The following is a 16,089-nucleotide window of genomic DNA, read 5'->3' on the forward strand; positions in this document are numbered from 1 at the left end:
AAGGTAAGATAACACAGGTAAATGTACAAAGGTAAGGTAACATACAAGTAAATGTACAAAAGTAAGATAATAAACGGGTAAATATACAACGGTAAGATAACACACAGGAAAATGTACAATGGTAAACTAAATGTCAAGCTTTTAGGCCAAGTTAATCAGATAAAGAATTTAGATTAGGAGCTCTTCTCAGTGAAGTTGGTATCATACCAGATCATGAATTAATGAAAATAAAATACCAGGCAGTCAATAACAGCTTTTATCTATGTGATATAACCTTCACAATGCTGTGAAATTAATACATGTTCTTCATTTGTGTTTTTAAAAAATCATCAATATTATTAATACCAGGAAGGTATCATACATATTTCTTTTGAAATATTCAGAGATGCAAACAAACATGTTCTTCAATTTATTATAGGCAAGCATAAATGTGAATGCTGTAATGATTTTATTTTTCAACATAATTTAAAAAATAATCTCTTTAAATGTAACATGCTTATATTTTTCTAACAAAACCCAATCCATTTGGTCAATCAGAAATGTAGTACAAATATTACATTCAGATATAAGGCATTGTTTTAGAAATGTCTGTTCTACAACTCTGTTGAAATACCTGTAGTGTATGAGATGTGTGTTGGGTAGGTGTAGTTGTCTCCCCTTGACTGTCTGATCCTTGGCCGGCAGCTGTTAGAAGTCTCCCTGTCAGTTCCACTGCTGACCTGTAACAGCCTCCTTCCTGTATTAAAAACACTATCATTAGCATATACATTATCAAAAATTTAGAATTCTCATTAATTTCTGCATTACAGCTTAATGAAGAACAAGAAAATTATGTGCACGTCATTTCTCATCATTTATCTGTTGAAGACATACTGTAAATGTGGTTATTTTCGCGGGGATATATTTTTCAATTTTGATATGTAAACTTAATGTTTGGGGGTAATTTTCGTGATTGATCCACCTTTGTTTGTAGTTCGTAATTAGGCAAACTGATATCAAAATAATATGCTTGGGAAAATGTTCGGGAAAATGTTTGTGATCAATAAGGACTCCGCGTAATCAGTGTAAATTTCCCCCTCATGTAAATTTCTACGTTTACTCTATACTTGATAGTCAAGTGTTGAATCTTTAAAAGCCAGCCTATCTTTAAGACGACAAAATAGGTGATTAATCAATACCAAGAGCATTTCAAGACAGTATGACATAATATTACACTGATCCTGCAATAATCCCCGGTCAACACATGATCTCTAACATGTACTAAGTAGGGAGTGGGCTTATTACAAGATAATGCAGAAACATGAATTAGCATTTGTATTTAACTACAAAATGTATGGGAGAGCTTGTAACAGATGACTGATACAATACAAGGTTCAGATGACAACATTAAGTACCAGGAGTTATATTTAAGACGACATGAAAATGTACCAAGAGTTTTTTGAGGCCATCCACATCTTGGGTGACACTGTCGACTGTCAGTATTTGTCTCTTAATAGCCTCCTGTTCTCCCATGTAGCGATGCACCAGATCTCGTACAGGGTCACCCTATAAAACACAGGTTTATGACATATTACATATATTCTGTACATGATTAATCAGTAGTTTAAATCTTTATTAAAAAAAATCAATTTCAAAACAGGTTATAATAACTTTGTTAACTATTGAATCGTTCTTGTTAGCCTGAATTGTAGTGTGTGGGGATCTTATTGTAGGATGAAACCTGGAGAAAGTCATGTGGTCTGATCAGTTGTCACATTCATTTCCACATGCAACATCAAGCCCTAGTAAAACGTGCCCCCAAACCATCCTAGTTTGATTTTATAAGAGATATTGATTATTTCTAATAACAAGTGCTTTGTTCTGTACAACAGGTGCTTTGTTCTGTACAACAGGTGCTTTGTTCTGTACAACAGGTGCTTTGTTCTGTACAACAGGTACTTTGTTCTGTACAACAGGTGCTTGGTTCTGTACAACAGGTGCTTGGTTCTGTACAACAGGTGCTTGGTTCTGTTTAACATGTGCTTTATTCTGTTTAACAGGTGCTTAGTTCTGTATTACAGGTGCTTGGTTCTGTATTAGCTATATAGGTGCTTGGTTCTGTTTAACAGATGCTTTATTCTGTTTAACAGGTGCTTGGTTCTGTATTACAGGTGCTTGGTTCTGTATTAGCTATATAGGTGCTTGGTTCTGTATAACAGGTGCTTGGTTCTGTATTACAGGTGCTTGGTTCTGTATTACAGGTGCTTAGTTCTGTATTACAGGTGCTTAGTTCTGTATTACAGGTGCTTGGTTCTGTACAACAGGTGCTTGGTTCTGTATTACAGGTGCTTGGTTCTGTACCTATCAACTACAACTTGTTCCATTGGGGTTATTATTACCTGTGATTCGTTCACTACAATACTTGGAGTGCTGATTTGATCCTCTGTTGGTACAAAGCTCCCTGGTGATGTTGTTACAGTCACAAGTATATGTCGAGTTGCATCTGATGGTAGCCAAGCATCATGTTGTCTGTCTGCATCACTCATGTGAAGACTGGCTGAGAATGGGTCTGCAGCATTGCCATCGCCGAGTGTCTGAAAGGCTGATGCCAAACCTCCAGAATTCGGTGGTGAATTAGCCGTTACTTCACCTTTTGGTACAATATACAATATACTTTATTATAAATCTTTTTTTTGTTGTTATTTAACAAGATGATAACATTAGTTCAGTGCAGATATTTATTAACAAGATGATAACAATCTGGTTAAAATCATATCTTGATCTGTGCACATGTTTCATAAACTACGCTAAGTCATTGTTTATGGAATGGGAGTCAAGTGTAGATCAGAATGATTTTACTCAGATTGATGGTGATGATGGATCATTTCATTGATATCTAAATTCTTCAGGTCCAAATCAAAATATTATCTGTTTGCACTTTCTGAATTTTCCAGGGTAGGATTGGAGTGTACGAACAGAAACTTAAGTCATACCTGTTGCAACCTATCAGTTTTTTCATGTGCATGAAATGAATCTGAATGGCTTAATATAAAAGATTTCTACTGATAACATGTACAATAATTGCTGCTGTAGTATTTCATAAATCTAACAATATGTGTTTTTTGAATTTTCTAATTCATAAATGAATCAATTCAATTGGAGTAACATGCAAGCTACATATCAAATACAGTGAATAAAGAATTCTGATGATCTAATTCATATTCAAAAGCATATGTACATGTCTTTAGCTCCTGACAAGTAAGTGTATGTGGTATAACAACACAAAATCTATGAATAAAATTTCAAAATGCTATCAACTTAGTATCAAGGCAGTGGATCATTTACTACTGACCAACAAACTATTACCGGTATATGTGAAACCGATATAACAATTTTTTATTGCAACAGGTAAACTTATTTTGTTCAGAAAGTTCAGATATTGTTGAATTCTACAGTGTCTTACTTGGTTTGTCATCTAGCTGAACCTCCAGATGACTGTCAATGGGTGGTTCAGGAATTGACTGATGTCCTGGAGTGGGAAAGGCAGACAACTGCATGGGTGGTAATGGCGTTCCCTGAAAAGGTTGATGGGCAGGTGACAGGCCTAGGTCTGGGTACTTGTTGGATAGCTGGCGATCATAGCTAACTGGTCCACTGTCAGGAACAGTATCTATGGGGATGGTATCTGTGATGTGAAGTTGTGACATACGATCAGACATCAGTTTATTTGATGGCGACATACTTAGGCCACTCAGAATGTCCTGGTCACCATCACCGGTTCCCTCTGCTGTGAAGGATTCAAAATCCTCTTTGTCATCGATTACCTGTAGTGAGGCTTCCATAATGTTAGTTCCCATATCTTCTGGGACAACCTGAAAATCTACACTTTCCGGCTCCTCATGTGAGAGTCGGCTTTCCACAGGATCTGGTCGAGAATTGGAAGATTCGGATACATCTGCCACAGGCGATGCTGCACTTTGTGAAGTTTCTTCATTACCAAGGTCATCCATATCACCAAAAACATCATCAGGAGAAACAGATTTAGATTTGTCTTCCTGAGGAGCGTTGTTGATGTTATCAAAGAAACTCTGTCCAAATGGATCACTTTCAACAACTTGTGATGTCTCTGTTTTAAAATAGCTGCTGATATGAAGAGGACTTTTGCTAGATTTTTCATCCTCAGTATTTTTGTTGCTATTTTCTCGAATTTCATCTACAGTTTTAGAAATGTACATGGATGGAGAAGTGCCTAATAAAGAAGAATCTGCTCCATTTTGTGCCAAATCTGTATCAGATTGGTTAAACTCAACCTGCAAGGGTATATTTGGGTCTTTGTCAGCATCATTTTTGTCTGTCTCTGTATGACTGTCATCTAGAATGTCCTCTTCGGCTGGAGACGTTTCCAGGATTACAGAGTCTAGTGTATCTGTGGTGGCTGAATGTCGGAGCATTGGTTCCGATGGAAATGCAAGTACCTGGGAGGATGGTTCGGCAAAACTTTCATCTTCCAGCAGATCACCAACTCCAGAATTATCATCTGACATCATTTTGATAGTCTCTGAAAATTTTTAAATTTTTGAGCATTAAAGACAATCAAACCTGACAATATGAGTATGTACATGGCATGTTTATGTAAATATATATATGTATATATATACTTATAGTGAGGTAACTCATCTTTATATTCATGCACCATGAAATTGGTTAGGTGACCTGGGCTATGCTTCAAGTTTTAGGACAGTCCCAACTTTTCAGTGGTGTGAAGATATAGAGATTACCAGGTATTTACATTTTTATTAGTTTTGTGATGGTTTATAGATAAAAGATGAAAATAAAGGAATTATGAAACATGGTCTTCGTGTTGGTAAGTATGAATGTGATAAAATTGGGACTTAAGCCTGTTTTGTGACTACACTATGTCACCTTATTCAGACAAATGACCAGTGCAGTGCATATTATATACATTGAGGTGCTGACAGGTGTTTTTGTCTACACTAAAATCTTATATACACTGGTAGTGTACAAATCAATATTCAGTTACTCCACAGAAAAGTTGATTCGGCTACACATTGTTTATAACCTGATCATAAATGTGCAAGTCTGTGGGACCCCTCATCCTGGTTTCGAACCGGTTCTTGGCAGCATGTTGAGATGTCTTCCTTCACTTGAACAAAACTTTGTGCTTTGCTTGTGTTTCATCGGGGGGGGGGGGGGGGGGGGGTAAGTATGTGCCTTGATACTCTAGGTCTACTGTAGATGCAGTAAGCCTGCATGATAGGCATTAGGAATGTATATGCAGATATCTTACATATAGTAACATGGGAATACACTCAACACCTCTAGTAAACTGTAGAGGCCCGCGCACTGTAGATCTATACAGTATCGGTAGCAGTTCGGGATCCGCTAAAACTGACCACAATACCAGGTGCATAGGCCTAGGCCAATATGACATTTATAATGCATGACCTGAATTGGATAATTATGTAAACGCCACATATAATGTACAGTATATGAGTCTCTACAACTGTATCATCACTTCTTGATTATCTACTTTTCATACAGCGAAGTAAAAAAAATTCGTGTACATGCATTTTAAGTGTTATTTTGACAAACTTACAAGGCGATGAGTATTCGTGCAAGGTTCAACGACTACTTTACGATGGTTTATGTCGCAAAATAAAAAAAAAAACTATTTATGAAAGATTTTGCCCAGTTTCTTCCAAAACGAGCTGGAAACATACCAATCCAAGAGTATTTAATAGCAAACACGAAAAATGATTTTATTGAGAGTCAAAATCGTTTATTTACTCGCGTTTGTTTACGACTATCAGCTTCTGTCACAAAGTTTCAAAATGGACGACGAAGCACCAGTCATTTATGGACTCGAGTTTCAGGTTACGTTTACATGCATATTGTCGCACATATTTCATATCACAATGCTTAAAAGGGTGTGCAACTTTACTGAAGAGCTGATCTGGTGTAGACTAGTATTTATTTTGAGCCTTCACTGTTTACATTACACTATATACATAGACCAATATCTAGCCTAGTCACTTCTCATCTGTGAAAGTTCCGAGTTCGGACATGTACAACCACGATCAGTCGTATTCGATTTTGAAACTTTGCATATCTCTGATACTGTCGATATGTTGACTAGTGTTTTACAGTAGTTTTCTTAGTTGTACAACAAAATGTTAATTGCCGTAATTAATATGTGATAGGTCCTGTTAGTTTCTACATGTATTGTATGTTTATAATTATAGCTCATATAGTTATATGTTTACACTGTATGCTTACATGCTTTGTGTATATATATGACTGCATGTACGCCTATGTTGGTAATGTCAATAAAAAGAATTGAATTGAATATACGTTGAAAAAAAGATTGCATGCATTATGCAGTTTAGGGGCAAATACTAACGCCACCAGCATTAGAATGTCAATTTTAATATTTCATCTTGGAAAATTAATACACGACAAATTGGGATTTTAGATGTTTGTTTTTGACATTCAGCTGCTACATCCTGTATTAATTATGTTTTAGTCTTTTTACATTACATTTCTACACTTTATAAATTTACATAGACCTACAAAAACATGTACCACATTAATGTACATCTGTAAAGTTTTTACTGTAGGCTACATGTATCCCCAATTTATAACTATTCTATTCATGCACTGGTCTGAATGCAATAGCTTCATGTTTAAAAGCTTAGAGAAATTCTCATCAGCCTAGGGGTTAGGGTGGAAAGTCTGACAGGGTCCATGGACCCTATTTGTGTAATAGGAAGAATAATAAAAATAGCCTTCCCGCTCTGGTGCTTGAACTCAAGGAAAACATCCTACCACTAGGCTAAAGGGAAATTCCCACTAGTTTGGGTTAGTGAGATGATCTTATACTCTCAACTTTTACACTTCCCCCCACTTCACAAAGTCTTTGCCCCTAAAAGACAACCACAAATAGCATGTTCTAAGCTATTTCAAAATATTTTATTGTCAACACAACAAGTATAATAACAAGGTATTTTTACATAGAATATCATCAAGATTAATATTAAGTGTTGGCAAAAGGGATTGGACAACAGGCTCGATGTTCTTAAGCTCCAAGGAAGCCTCAGTCTCCTATAACTTCTACTTGGAGTGGTCAACAGCACCAATATACCTTATGTTCTCTACTTTTGCACATAAAATCTTCTGATCATTTGTCTATATTTAAAATATTTGAAAATCTTACATAGATTCAACAGAGAACAAACAGTTAGTAACCAGATAATTTTTTATTATAAAGCAGTGGTATAAATGGCCCATAGTACAGTTGACCATATATATTGCTATATCGTGTACATGTCAAAAATATCTCTTTGTATAACCTCTTACATTGTTTTGATATGATGACCCTAGATATTTATCAATTTCAGAAGTCTGATTATGAATTTTAAAAGTAAAAATATGTCAATTTGACATGTCAAGAATACTGAGTCTATGTAACTACATAATCGTAAAGATCACTGGTGCCTTTTAAATTGAAAGTAAAAATATTGGCTAATATACATGAATGCATGCACATGTACCAGGGTACCCCCTCATGTATATTTTTAAAGAAAATGATAATCTAATAAAATCTAATTACCATCTTCGTAGATCAGGAGATCTAAATACACTTATTTTTATTTCGGTGAACTTTTTATTTTCTGTTGACTTGTGCTTCCAAACCCAAAGTACCTGCTTGATACATCTTTACAGGTCTCACTGTCTGAAGATCATAGTTGAAGATCCTTATTTCTGTAGATTAGTACATATGTAAATAGACAAGTGCTAAATTCTAAGCATATTATATTACTATATAATATCTCAGTATAAAAAACTTATAAACCTTTAACACTGATGAGGGGGAGCTAAGTGCATAATATGCTACCTTGTAATAAGTAAGTTTAATTTGTTTTCATATCTTTCCAGGCCAGAGCATTGTCTGCCCAAACAGCAGAGACGGATAAGATACGCTTTCTAGTGGGCACACAGTCACTTAGGGCAGAAAACCAAGTGAGCACTTTATTTATACTAAGTTATAGTATGATCTTGTTGGTGTGTAGTTGTATACAGACCTAGAACTTCTGGAAAGCATTTTATATACCGGCAATATATTATGATTAATGAAGTTAGTGAGTTTAATACATATTTGAGTTGGGAAGCAGAAATTCAGATTTTCAAAATGTTTATAAACTAAATATATGTATGTCATGTAATTTGTATAAATTTACAGGTGTACATGTAGAAATAAGGAATAGTGTCAGCTGGCCCAAAGGCCCTTCATTAGACTTAGTTGTCACCGACTTGCAGGTATTCCTACTCCTGCTTATATATAGTATAAATTATACATGACATTTTTAGTTGTAATTTTAAGGTGGTTTTAATCGCAGTTGAATTTCAAGCTTTCCTGTTGACAATGGAATCAAAGTGCACTGTCCATATTGATATACTAAGGATGTCTTCAGAATGGTCTTTTGGATTGGGAGTGGGGCAGAAGCCTTTGGCATAAGTTGAAAATTCAAAATACTTACCAGAATTGTCTACATGAAATATTTTGTTATTGTGTTGTAGATCCACCACATAGACTTTGATGATGAAAACAACATCATAAACAAGATTGTATACATACATCGGGAGGGAGAGATCTGGGACATCAGTTCCTCAACCCTGGACAATAATCTCCTCGCAACCTGTTATAACAAAAGTAATTCTTCTGCTCTGTTTAATGTAGTTATCATATGCCTTGATCGTATTATGGTACATATATAGGTATTGTGATTCTGAATTTATTTGTATATTTTTATGAGTGAAATGTCAGAAATCTTATATCATCAGAGGTGATATACACATGTATTTGTATTGTCAAAATGTTGGTGTTGAAATCTGTGGATGTTCCTGTTCAAATGCTAATGAAGTAAAGATAATATTCTATTATTCCTGGACATGGGGATACAGATATTCTAACATAATTGTGAAACAGAGATCTTGATTAACCTATCAGTCATTATAAAGTTTTTATAAATTTTCACAATTGGTAAAGTATGGACAGGGGTTATTGTCTGTGAATGTTACTTGATAAGTTAAAACATCAAACATATACCTGATATGGATATAAACAATTAAATGGATATACACTGTACATGTACATGTTTTGAGAGTGATATTTAGTTTTGGATTTTTTTACTTGTCAGATTTTGAAAAAAAGTGTGTACTATACGCACTTATTTACGGTAAATTCAATGACAAAATAATATATACATGTATGTTATAAAATATTACTTAAAGGGACATCGCGGTAAACCAATTTTTATTTTGTATTTTTTCATATTATTGGGTATATCTTTAAAAAAAATATCCTTATGAACAATAACCATTCGAATTTGATGATATATGTATATAAAAAACATCAATTATTAATTATAAAAAGGTTATCACAATTCGTTGATCAATAGTCCGAATATGCAAATTTTGTGACATATACGATAACACGCATGCGCACAACACACTAAAACACCTGAAAACAAAAATGGCTTCCAATGTGAATCGACTGCGGTTGAAAACGATAACAGCTTCCGCAATGAAGAGAATAATTGGAAAATGGGTCAAACACAATCCTAGAATTAAACTGGGGAAGCAGTACAATACAGTTCAAACATGAAAACAGCAGTAATACGGACGTTGCTCGTATTCTGCTTGATTGCTGGATAGTAGGTCATGACAATCTCGGTAATATTTACACAAACTCTGTAATATTTATACAGTCTGTACCAGTACATCGCTACTGTCACTATACTATATGTATGGTGTTTACACTTATTTACACATAAATATATGTGCCGGAATATATACAGAACGTGTTATTTAACATTTAAACCACTGTATAATATCGTTGTCCAACTAATCCAATTCGCCTTGTAAACTAACGTGTGTTTGTGTTGCCTCGATTTCAAAACAGTTACGTGATGATTTAAAAATAATTTCCGCGCTAAATTTAGAGGGAGATTCCCAACTAAATCAAGTGGTCAAGCTGGACATGAGGATCGACTGTCAACATTGGGACAGCACAGAAACATAACTGGAAAGGAACAAAACACGTACATTCATTGAAAATTACAACATTTTTACCGTGATGTCCCTTTAAAGATATGATGTATTTTTAACATTAACAATTAGAACATGGATATGACGGTCCTTGGTATATGTAAAGCTTGAGTGTTTCTGTGTTACCATTGCTGAACTTACTTTTACAGCATTGTGATGGAAAGACAGATACAAAATTTTGCTTTCAAATAATTTAATTCTTTGTGTTAAGCTTTTATCATTATTATATATTTAGAGACTATGCAAAAGGAAAAATTGAAAGATAGTTTATTAGCTTACTGTTTGATATGTTTATTAAAATGTCATACTTTTGCAAATATCCATTTTAATGGTTCTGTGCTGGCTCTGTCTGACAGTGAAACTCTGTTAAGACATTATAGTTACTGATGTACATCCTCTTGGTTATCATTGTCAAGAAAAGGTTAATTAAAAGTTATTACAGATTACACAAATCACAATTTACCATTTTTTATGTGGAATTTCTTTCTTCTTTACTCAAAAGCATCAGAATCCAAAACAGAGATGCGAGGGGCTGTATGGAAACTTCCAGCAGACTACGACAGCTGTCAGTTGGAGGACCAGTCTTCCCATCAGTCTTTGCAGCTAGTGTGTCACCTTGACAACACAGACTATGGGGACATGAAAAGGTGACAATAATATTTCGGGTCTGTAAGAATTCTTTCTTTTGATCTGTTGATTTCTTGGTGAGTATCTCAATCTCATCATCAGTACCCTGGAGTTCTCTTCTCAGTATTCATATAATGTCTGCACACAAGTGCTAGGTTATGACATCCATTTGATAGGCTCTAGACTAGTTAGCATTTGCTAACATGAAAACCTCGCTAATCTGATACCTGTCCTTTAAATACTTCAGAAATCATACACCAAACAGAAATGGTGAATTTTACCTTTATGTTACCATGAATTCCTTTTTGTACTCCTGAGTATTATTGTATGGCGTCAGACAACTTTTGTCTGAGATCTCCTACAACTCTCTTTAAAATTTGCATATAATCTTGTGTATATAATTATGTAGTTATGTTTCCGTTAACAGAATTTTGATGCTACTACTTTTGCAAAATTATTGCCCCTTTGTTTGTTCCAGTATTTGATTTTTTTGTTCAAAGATCTCCTTCTTTACTCAAAAGGCTCTAGGCTAGTAAGCACTTGCATTTTCAACTGATTTCTTTGAAACTTTGTAGGCTTTATAATCATACACATACAGTTGTGTTTCCCTGAATGGCATTATGATTCAACTATTTTAATCCCCACTGTGAAATGCATTTTTTTGGGAGAGGTAAATTGAATAGGGCTCTGTTCATTCATGCATCCTTCTAGACTTCTGTTTCTGAAGTATAACTCCAAAACAGATAACTTAACGAAACTTAGTACATGTACATGTAACATGAATGCTCTATTGGTTAAATAAATAGTATTTTTTGGTACGGAGTGGTTTGTATTTTTCATAATTTTCCTGTAACCACGGAAACAATTTGTTTAAAACCTTAATTATGCCCCTAAACTACTCAGAATGTGATGTAAATTTTATTTCAATGTAAGATAGTAAATTTGTATATAACATTTTGCATTTGATGGGCATATGTTGTTCTGTACATGGTACTCTTGTTGTTTTGTTACTGTCTTGAATTAATAAATCTGATATGGCGCATGCATTTCCTAGAGTTTAGGAAAGTTGAACACTTGAATCTGAGAGCTGCATTTATTGTCTAGGAAACAAAATCAAACTAAACATGTATATTAAGTTTCACCACTTTCAGTAATAATGAATAGCCCTACATTCAATTTGATTTTCATGTGAGTACATTGTGCATGTCTTTTTGTTAAAATTTTGTTTGCTAATTGTTGAGTAATTCACATGGAGATTATTTTTTTGCCAACTATCTAAATTATATTGGAATGACATCCTTTCAGTTGTTAATTCCATTATTACTACATGTAATAACAATTAACATGTACATGTACATGTCCTGGTTTCATCAACGGTCCTTAAAGGGACTGAATAGTTAGATTTTTGTTAAATAACATATGAAAATAGGTCCTACGATCAAGTTTAGATAGAAATTATAAAATCAACTTTGTTGTGTAACAAATGAAAAAAAAAAGAAAAATATAATGAAAATGAGTATCTACATCAATATGTTTGTGTTTTATGGCTTTAGTCACCATGATGTAGGCATTAACATATTACTATTTTCACTTTATTTTGTTTCTCATAAATGGCGGATGTAACATTCAACTATATCACCAATAATCATGATTTAACATTTTCATATTTACACTAAGTATGCTTTTAACCAATCTTTTATTTTCACCATGATATCACCATTTGGTTTTACACATCAGAAGATTGAAATGATCACATTGAAAAATGTTGATATTTTCCAGTGTCCTTTGGCATCCGACTGGTGATAGCAGTAATCTGATTGGTTTGTCAGACAACCATATTCTCCTCTGGGATCTTGACAGCTCTTCAAATACTGCAAAGGTTTGTTTAAAGGACTAAAAATGTTGCAGTTTTGGAATTTTGAAAGGCAGCTGTATCAAATATGCCTGTCTGATTTTCCAATGTCCTTTATGATTTAAAGATAACACTTTGTATAGTTTAATCATGGGAGAGGTATTTACCCGTTTTTTCATACCAAATGAAAACTTCAATAGTCTGATGGAATTCCTTGATAATACTGATATTATGAAAGCTTTCTAATTTGACTCATGAGTATTCTGATACCGAGTTATACCTAACATATTTCTTAGGTAAACTACAAAATAAAACAATGAGTTTTGACACCCTGTGAAATCTTACCAATTTGTTGGATTAATATCAGATTATCAGGGTTTCATTGACTCTAATTTCTTGGCATCATAAATAATATTCAACAAAATTGATAGCTGCTACCCTTACATGTTATGCTTAATCAACATAGATCTATTCAGCTTAAGCAGTTAAGAGACATGTATTATTGATATACATGCTCTGCTACCCATTTTAGCTGACTGCCTCTGCCGAATTAGAGAGTAAGGGTCAGCCCAAGATGACCTGTGGCCGGTGGAATCCGCATCACAATAGTCAGCAGGTGGCCACTGCCAATGACACCGCTATACGGGGATGGGACATCCGTTCCATGCAGTGAGTTGTGCACCTTGACACTTTTTTTTTATTAATATATGGATAGTCTGTTTCATATATATTACAACCATTTTGTTTTCAAACTTTATGGAAAAATCATGAAAATTTAACAATCCAGAATTAGACTTTACACCATACATAAGGTAAAGTTTAAATACTTTTTTTGCAATCAATCATACATATTCATATTTATTATTATACTTTGAAATTAAAAACTGATATATATATAAGCGACAAAGTATTGGTTTAACTCTAGTTTATTTTACGATTCAGACAGGTATATGTGATTGAGAATGCCCATGGTCAGCTGGTCAGGGATGTGGACTTCAATCCAAATAAACAGTATTACCTAGCCAGTTGTGGAGATGACTGTAAGGTGAAGTTTTGGGACACCAGGAATCCTACAGAGCCACTTAAAGTTTTATCAGAACATTCACACTGGTTAGTATACATTTACCTCATTCCCATGGATTTATTAAGATATCTGTTAATTAAACAAGAATGAGGTTGATAAGAAAACCAGGTATGAACTACCAAAGAGTTGATTGAATTAAAGCAGCACCATAAAATAAGACACATTTTGTTTTGCACCCATTAAGCTCAGAATCTCTGTATATCTTGAGTCCTTCCATCAGAAATGTGTTTTACTGGAATAGCCTGGAACTGAAATCCTGTTTATTAGTTTCATGTTTGAAAAGTGTGGCACAGGATAAACAAGAAACTGAAATGTGACTTCTGTACTATCAGCAGAATACTTGTTTGTAAATATAGATACCTGTAAATGTCACTGCTAATTCCCATGACTTGTTTCCTGTGAAGTTAAATTTCAAAATATGATGGTGATACATCAACTCTCTTACCTAACCTCTTCTTTGTGTATCAGTATGATTGTAATTAAGTATTTCGTTTTCCTACTATTGTCACTGGCGCTTACAAATAAAACTTCAATCAGGCCGACTAAGATCACATCTTACTCCAACAATGTTAGAGGTTTAACTTTATCCAGACTGACTAATAAAGTTGATTACATCACATATGACTCGAACAATGTTAGAAGTTTATGTAGAAGATACTTTTGAAAGCGAGAAATAAATTGATCAATCAGTGGTAAGCATTGTTGCCACTATGTTACTCTAACAGTGTAGTATGTACACTGTGATGTAAAAGTTTGTAAGTTTGCCTATTTATAATATGTCATACATTTTTGACAGATCTAAATAAGTTAATACTAATTATTTTTTAAGATAAAATTTGCTGAGAACATGATTTATAACTCATTTGATTTAGGGTATGGGCAGTGAGGTACAACCACTTCCACGATCAGCTGGTCCTGTCATCCAGCAGCGACAGTCGTGTCATCCTCAACAATATTGTATCATTGTCATCTGAACCATTTGGACACCTTGTGGAGAATGATGATGATAGTGATGAGGATCAACAGATTGAGAATCGGTGAGATCTTTATATCCCGTACAACATGGTGTAAACTGATATAAGGCTATCCAACTGTTCATTTGTCTGTATACTCTGTTTTTTCCTGATTAAACCCTTCTGTGTTAGATATATCCTCCCTTACTTCTTTTTCATGAGAGTTCCCCACCTGCATTTAACAATATGTATTATCAGTGGAAATTTGAAGTTGAATAACCAAGGGATTACATACTAAAGTTTTGTTACAGAACATAGAGTACTAGGTCAATCAGCAATAACCAAAATAACTCCATGTTTGGCAACTGTATCTGTTAATTCCAACTCTTTAAATATGAATGTTGTAGTTCTACTGAAGTGCCAAAGGATGGAGTAATAGCCACTTATGAGGAACACGAGGACAGTGTGTATGCTACTGACTGGTCATCTGCGGACCCGTGGGTCTTTGCCTCCCTTAGTTATGACGGACGTCTAGTCATCAACAGAGTACCAAGAGCAGAGAAATACAAGATTTTATTATGATTTTGATTATTATGTTAAATGGAAACCAAGGACAGACCACTGTGCTGGCAGTATTCCTGTTTTCTCTATATAAATTCTGTAAAGTGACATCAAGAGGGATGATTCATATTTGTTTGCTATGATTGTAAAATCTTGTGTAAAAGATAACATATTTGTGTCTATGTAATGGTTGAAAGGTATATTTAAGAAGTCTTCTTTATATTCTGTTTTTTTTTCATCCATTTACTTGTTCAATAATTTCCACTAAAGCTACTAGTCACATAGGCATTTGTAGATCAAAATCATCTTTTTTCTGGTTAGATGTCCGAGATTGATGCTGTACTAATAGACTATGATATTTTTTAGGACTGTAATTAGATTAAGTCCCATACCAACCCTTGCTAGAGTGCTGACAAGGAATTTCTGAAAATAGTAACTATGACCTTTAATTTGACCTAACAACCCTGAAATTGGCACCTGTATGAGATATTATGGTCCATTGTAATTGTGTAGAATTTCATCACAATCCTTCAAGTAATGAAGCCACTAGAGTACTGACACATTTTGGCCACACATACAATTACAAAAATTCCTTGTTTGCTTCAGTTCAGAAAAAAAAGCCAAATCATTTTTTTCTATATGCACATCAAATTTGATGCGAGTATTATGGTATGGTGTTGTCCTTCTGTGCAGCATTAACTTTTGTCTGTTCGGAGATCTCCTACTACATTTTTCGATAATTTTCTTTGAAACTACTTAGCAGGCTTTATAACCAAGATATCAAGTTGTGTTTACCTGGAGGCATATTTATTTGATAATTTCTGCGAAAGTAATTGCTGTTCGTTTATTAAGATATTTCTTTTTAATTTCTGTCCACAGATCACAAACTACATTTTTCAACCAAT

At 34.3% G+C, this 16,089-nt stretch overlaps 2 protein-coding genes across 2 annotated transcripts in view; one reads left to right on the plus strand and one right to left on the minus strand.

Annotated features, from left to right (window-relative positions):
* LOC117325536 (trafficking protein particle complex subunit 12-like) overlaps positions 1–5,648 on the minus strand; it is a 13,904-nt gene extending 8,256 nt beyond the window's left edge. The window contains exons 1-5 of the mRNA XM_033881827.1: positions 5,597–5,648; positions 3,443–4,537; positions 2,379–2,629; positions 1,429–1,545; positions 614–736 (exon numbers count right to left, since the gene is read on the minus strand). Of these exons, the coding sequence (XP_033737718.1) occupies positions 614–736; positions 1,429–1,545; positions 2,379–2,629; positions 3,443–4,526 (1,575 nt within the window). The 5' untranslated portion in view covers positions 4,527–4,537; positions 5,597–5,648. The remainder of the gene's footprint in view (positions 1–613; positions 737–1,428; positions 1,546–2,378; positions 2,630–3,442; positions 4,538–5,596) is intronic.
* A 171-nt stretch (positions 5,649–5,819) lies between these two features.
* LOC117325538 (EARP and GARP complex-interacting protein 1-like) lies at positions 5,820–15,901 on the plus strand. Its single transcript, XM_033881833.1, has 9 exons — positions 5,820–5,873; positions 7,936–8,019; positions 8,578–8,710; positions 10,610–10,754; positions 12,514–12,613; positions 13,119–13,255; positions 13,529–13,696; positions 14,543–14,707; positions 15,031–15,901. Exons 1-9 carry the CDS (start codon positions 5,832–5,834, stop codon positions 15,203–15,205), a joined length of 1,149 nt encoding a protein of 382 aa, XP_033737724.1. The 5' UTR covers positions 5,820–5,831; the 3' UTR covers positions 15,206–15,901.
* Positions 15,902–16,089: the final 188 nt, after the last annotated feature.

This window comes from Pecten maximus, chromosome 4, assembly GCF_902652985.1.
Source record: "Pecten maximus chromosome 4, xPecMax1.1, whole genome shotgun sequence".
Taxonomy (NCBI): Eukaryota; Metazoa; Mollusca; class Bivalvia; order Pectinida; family Pectinidae; genus Pecten; species Pecten maximus.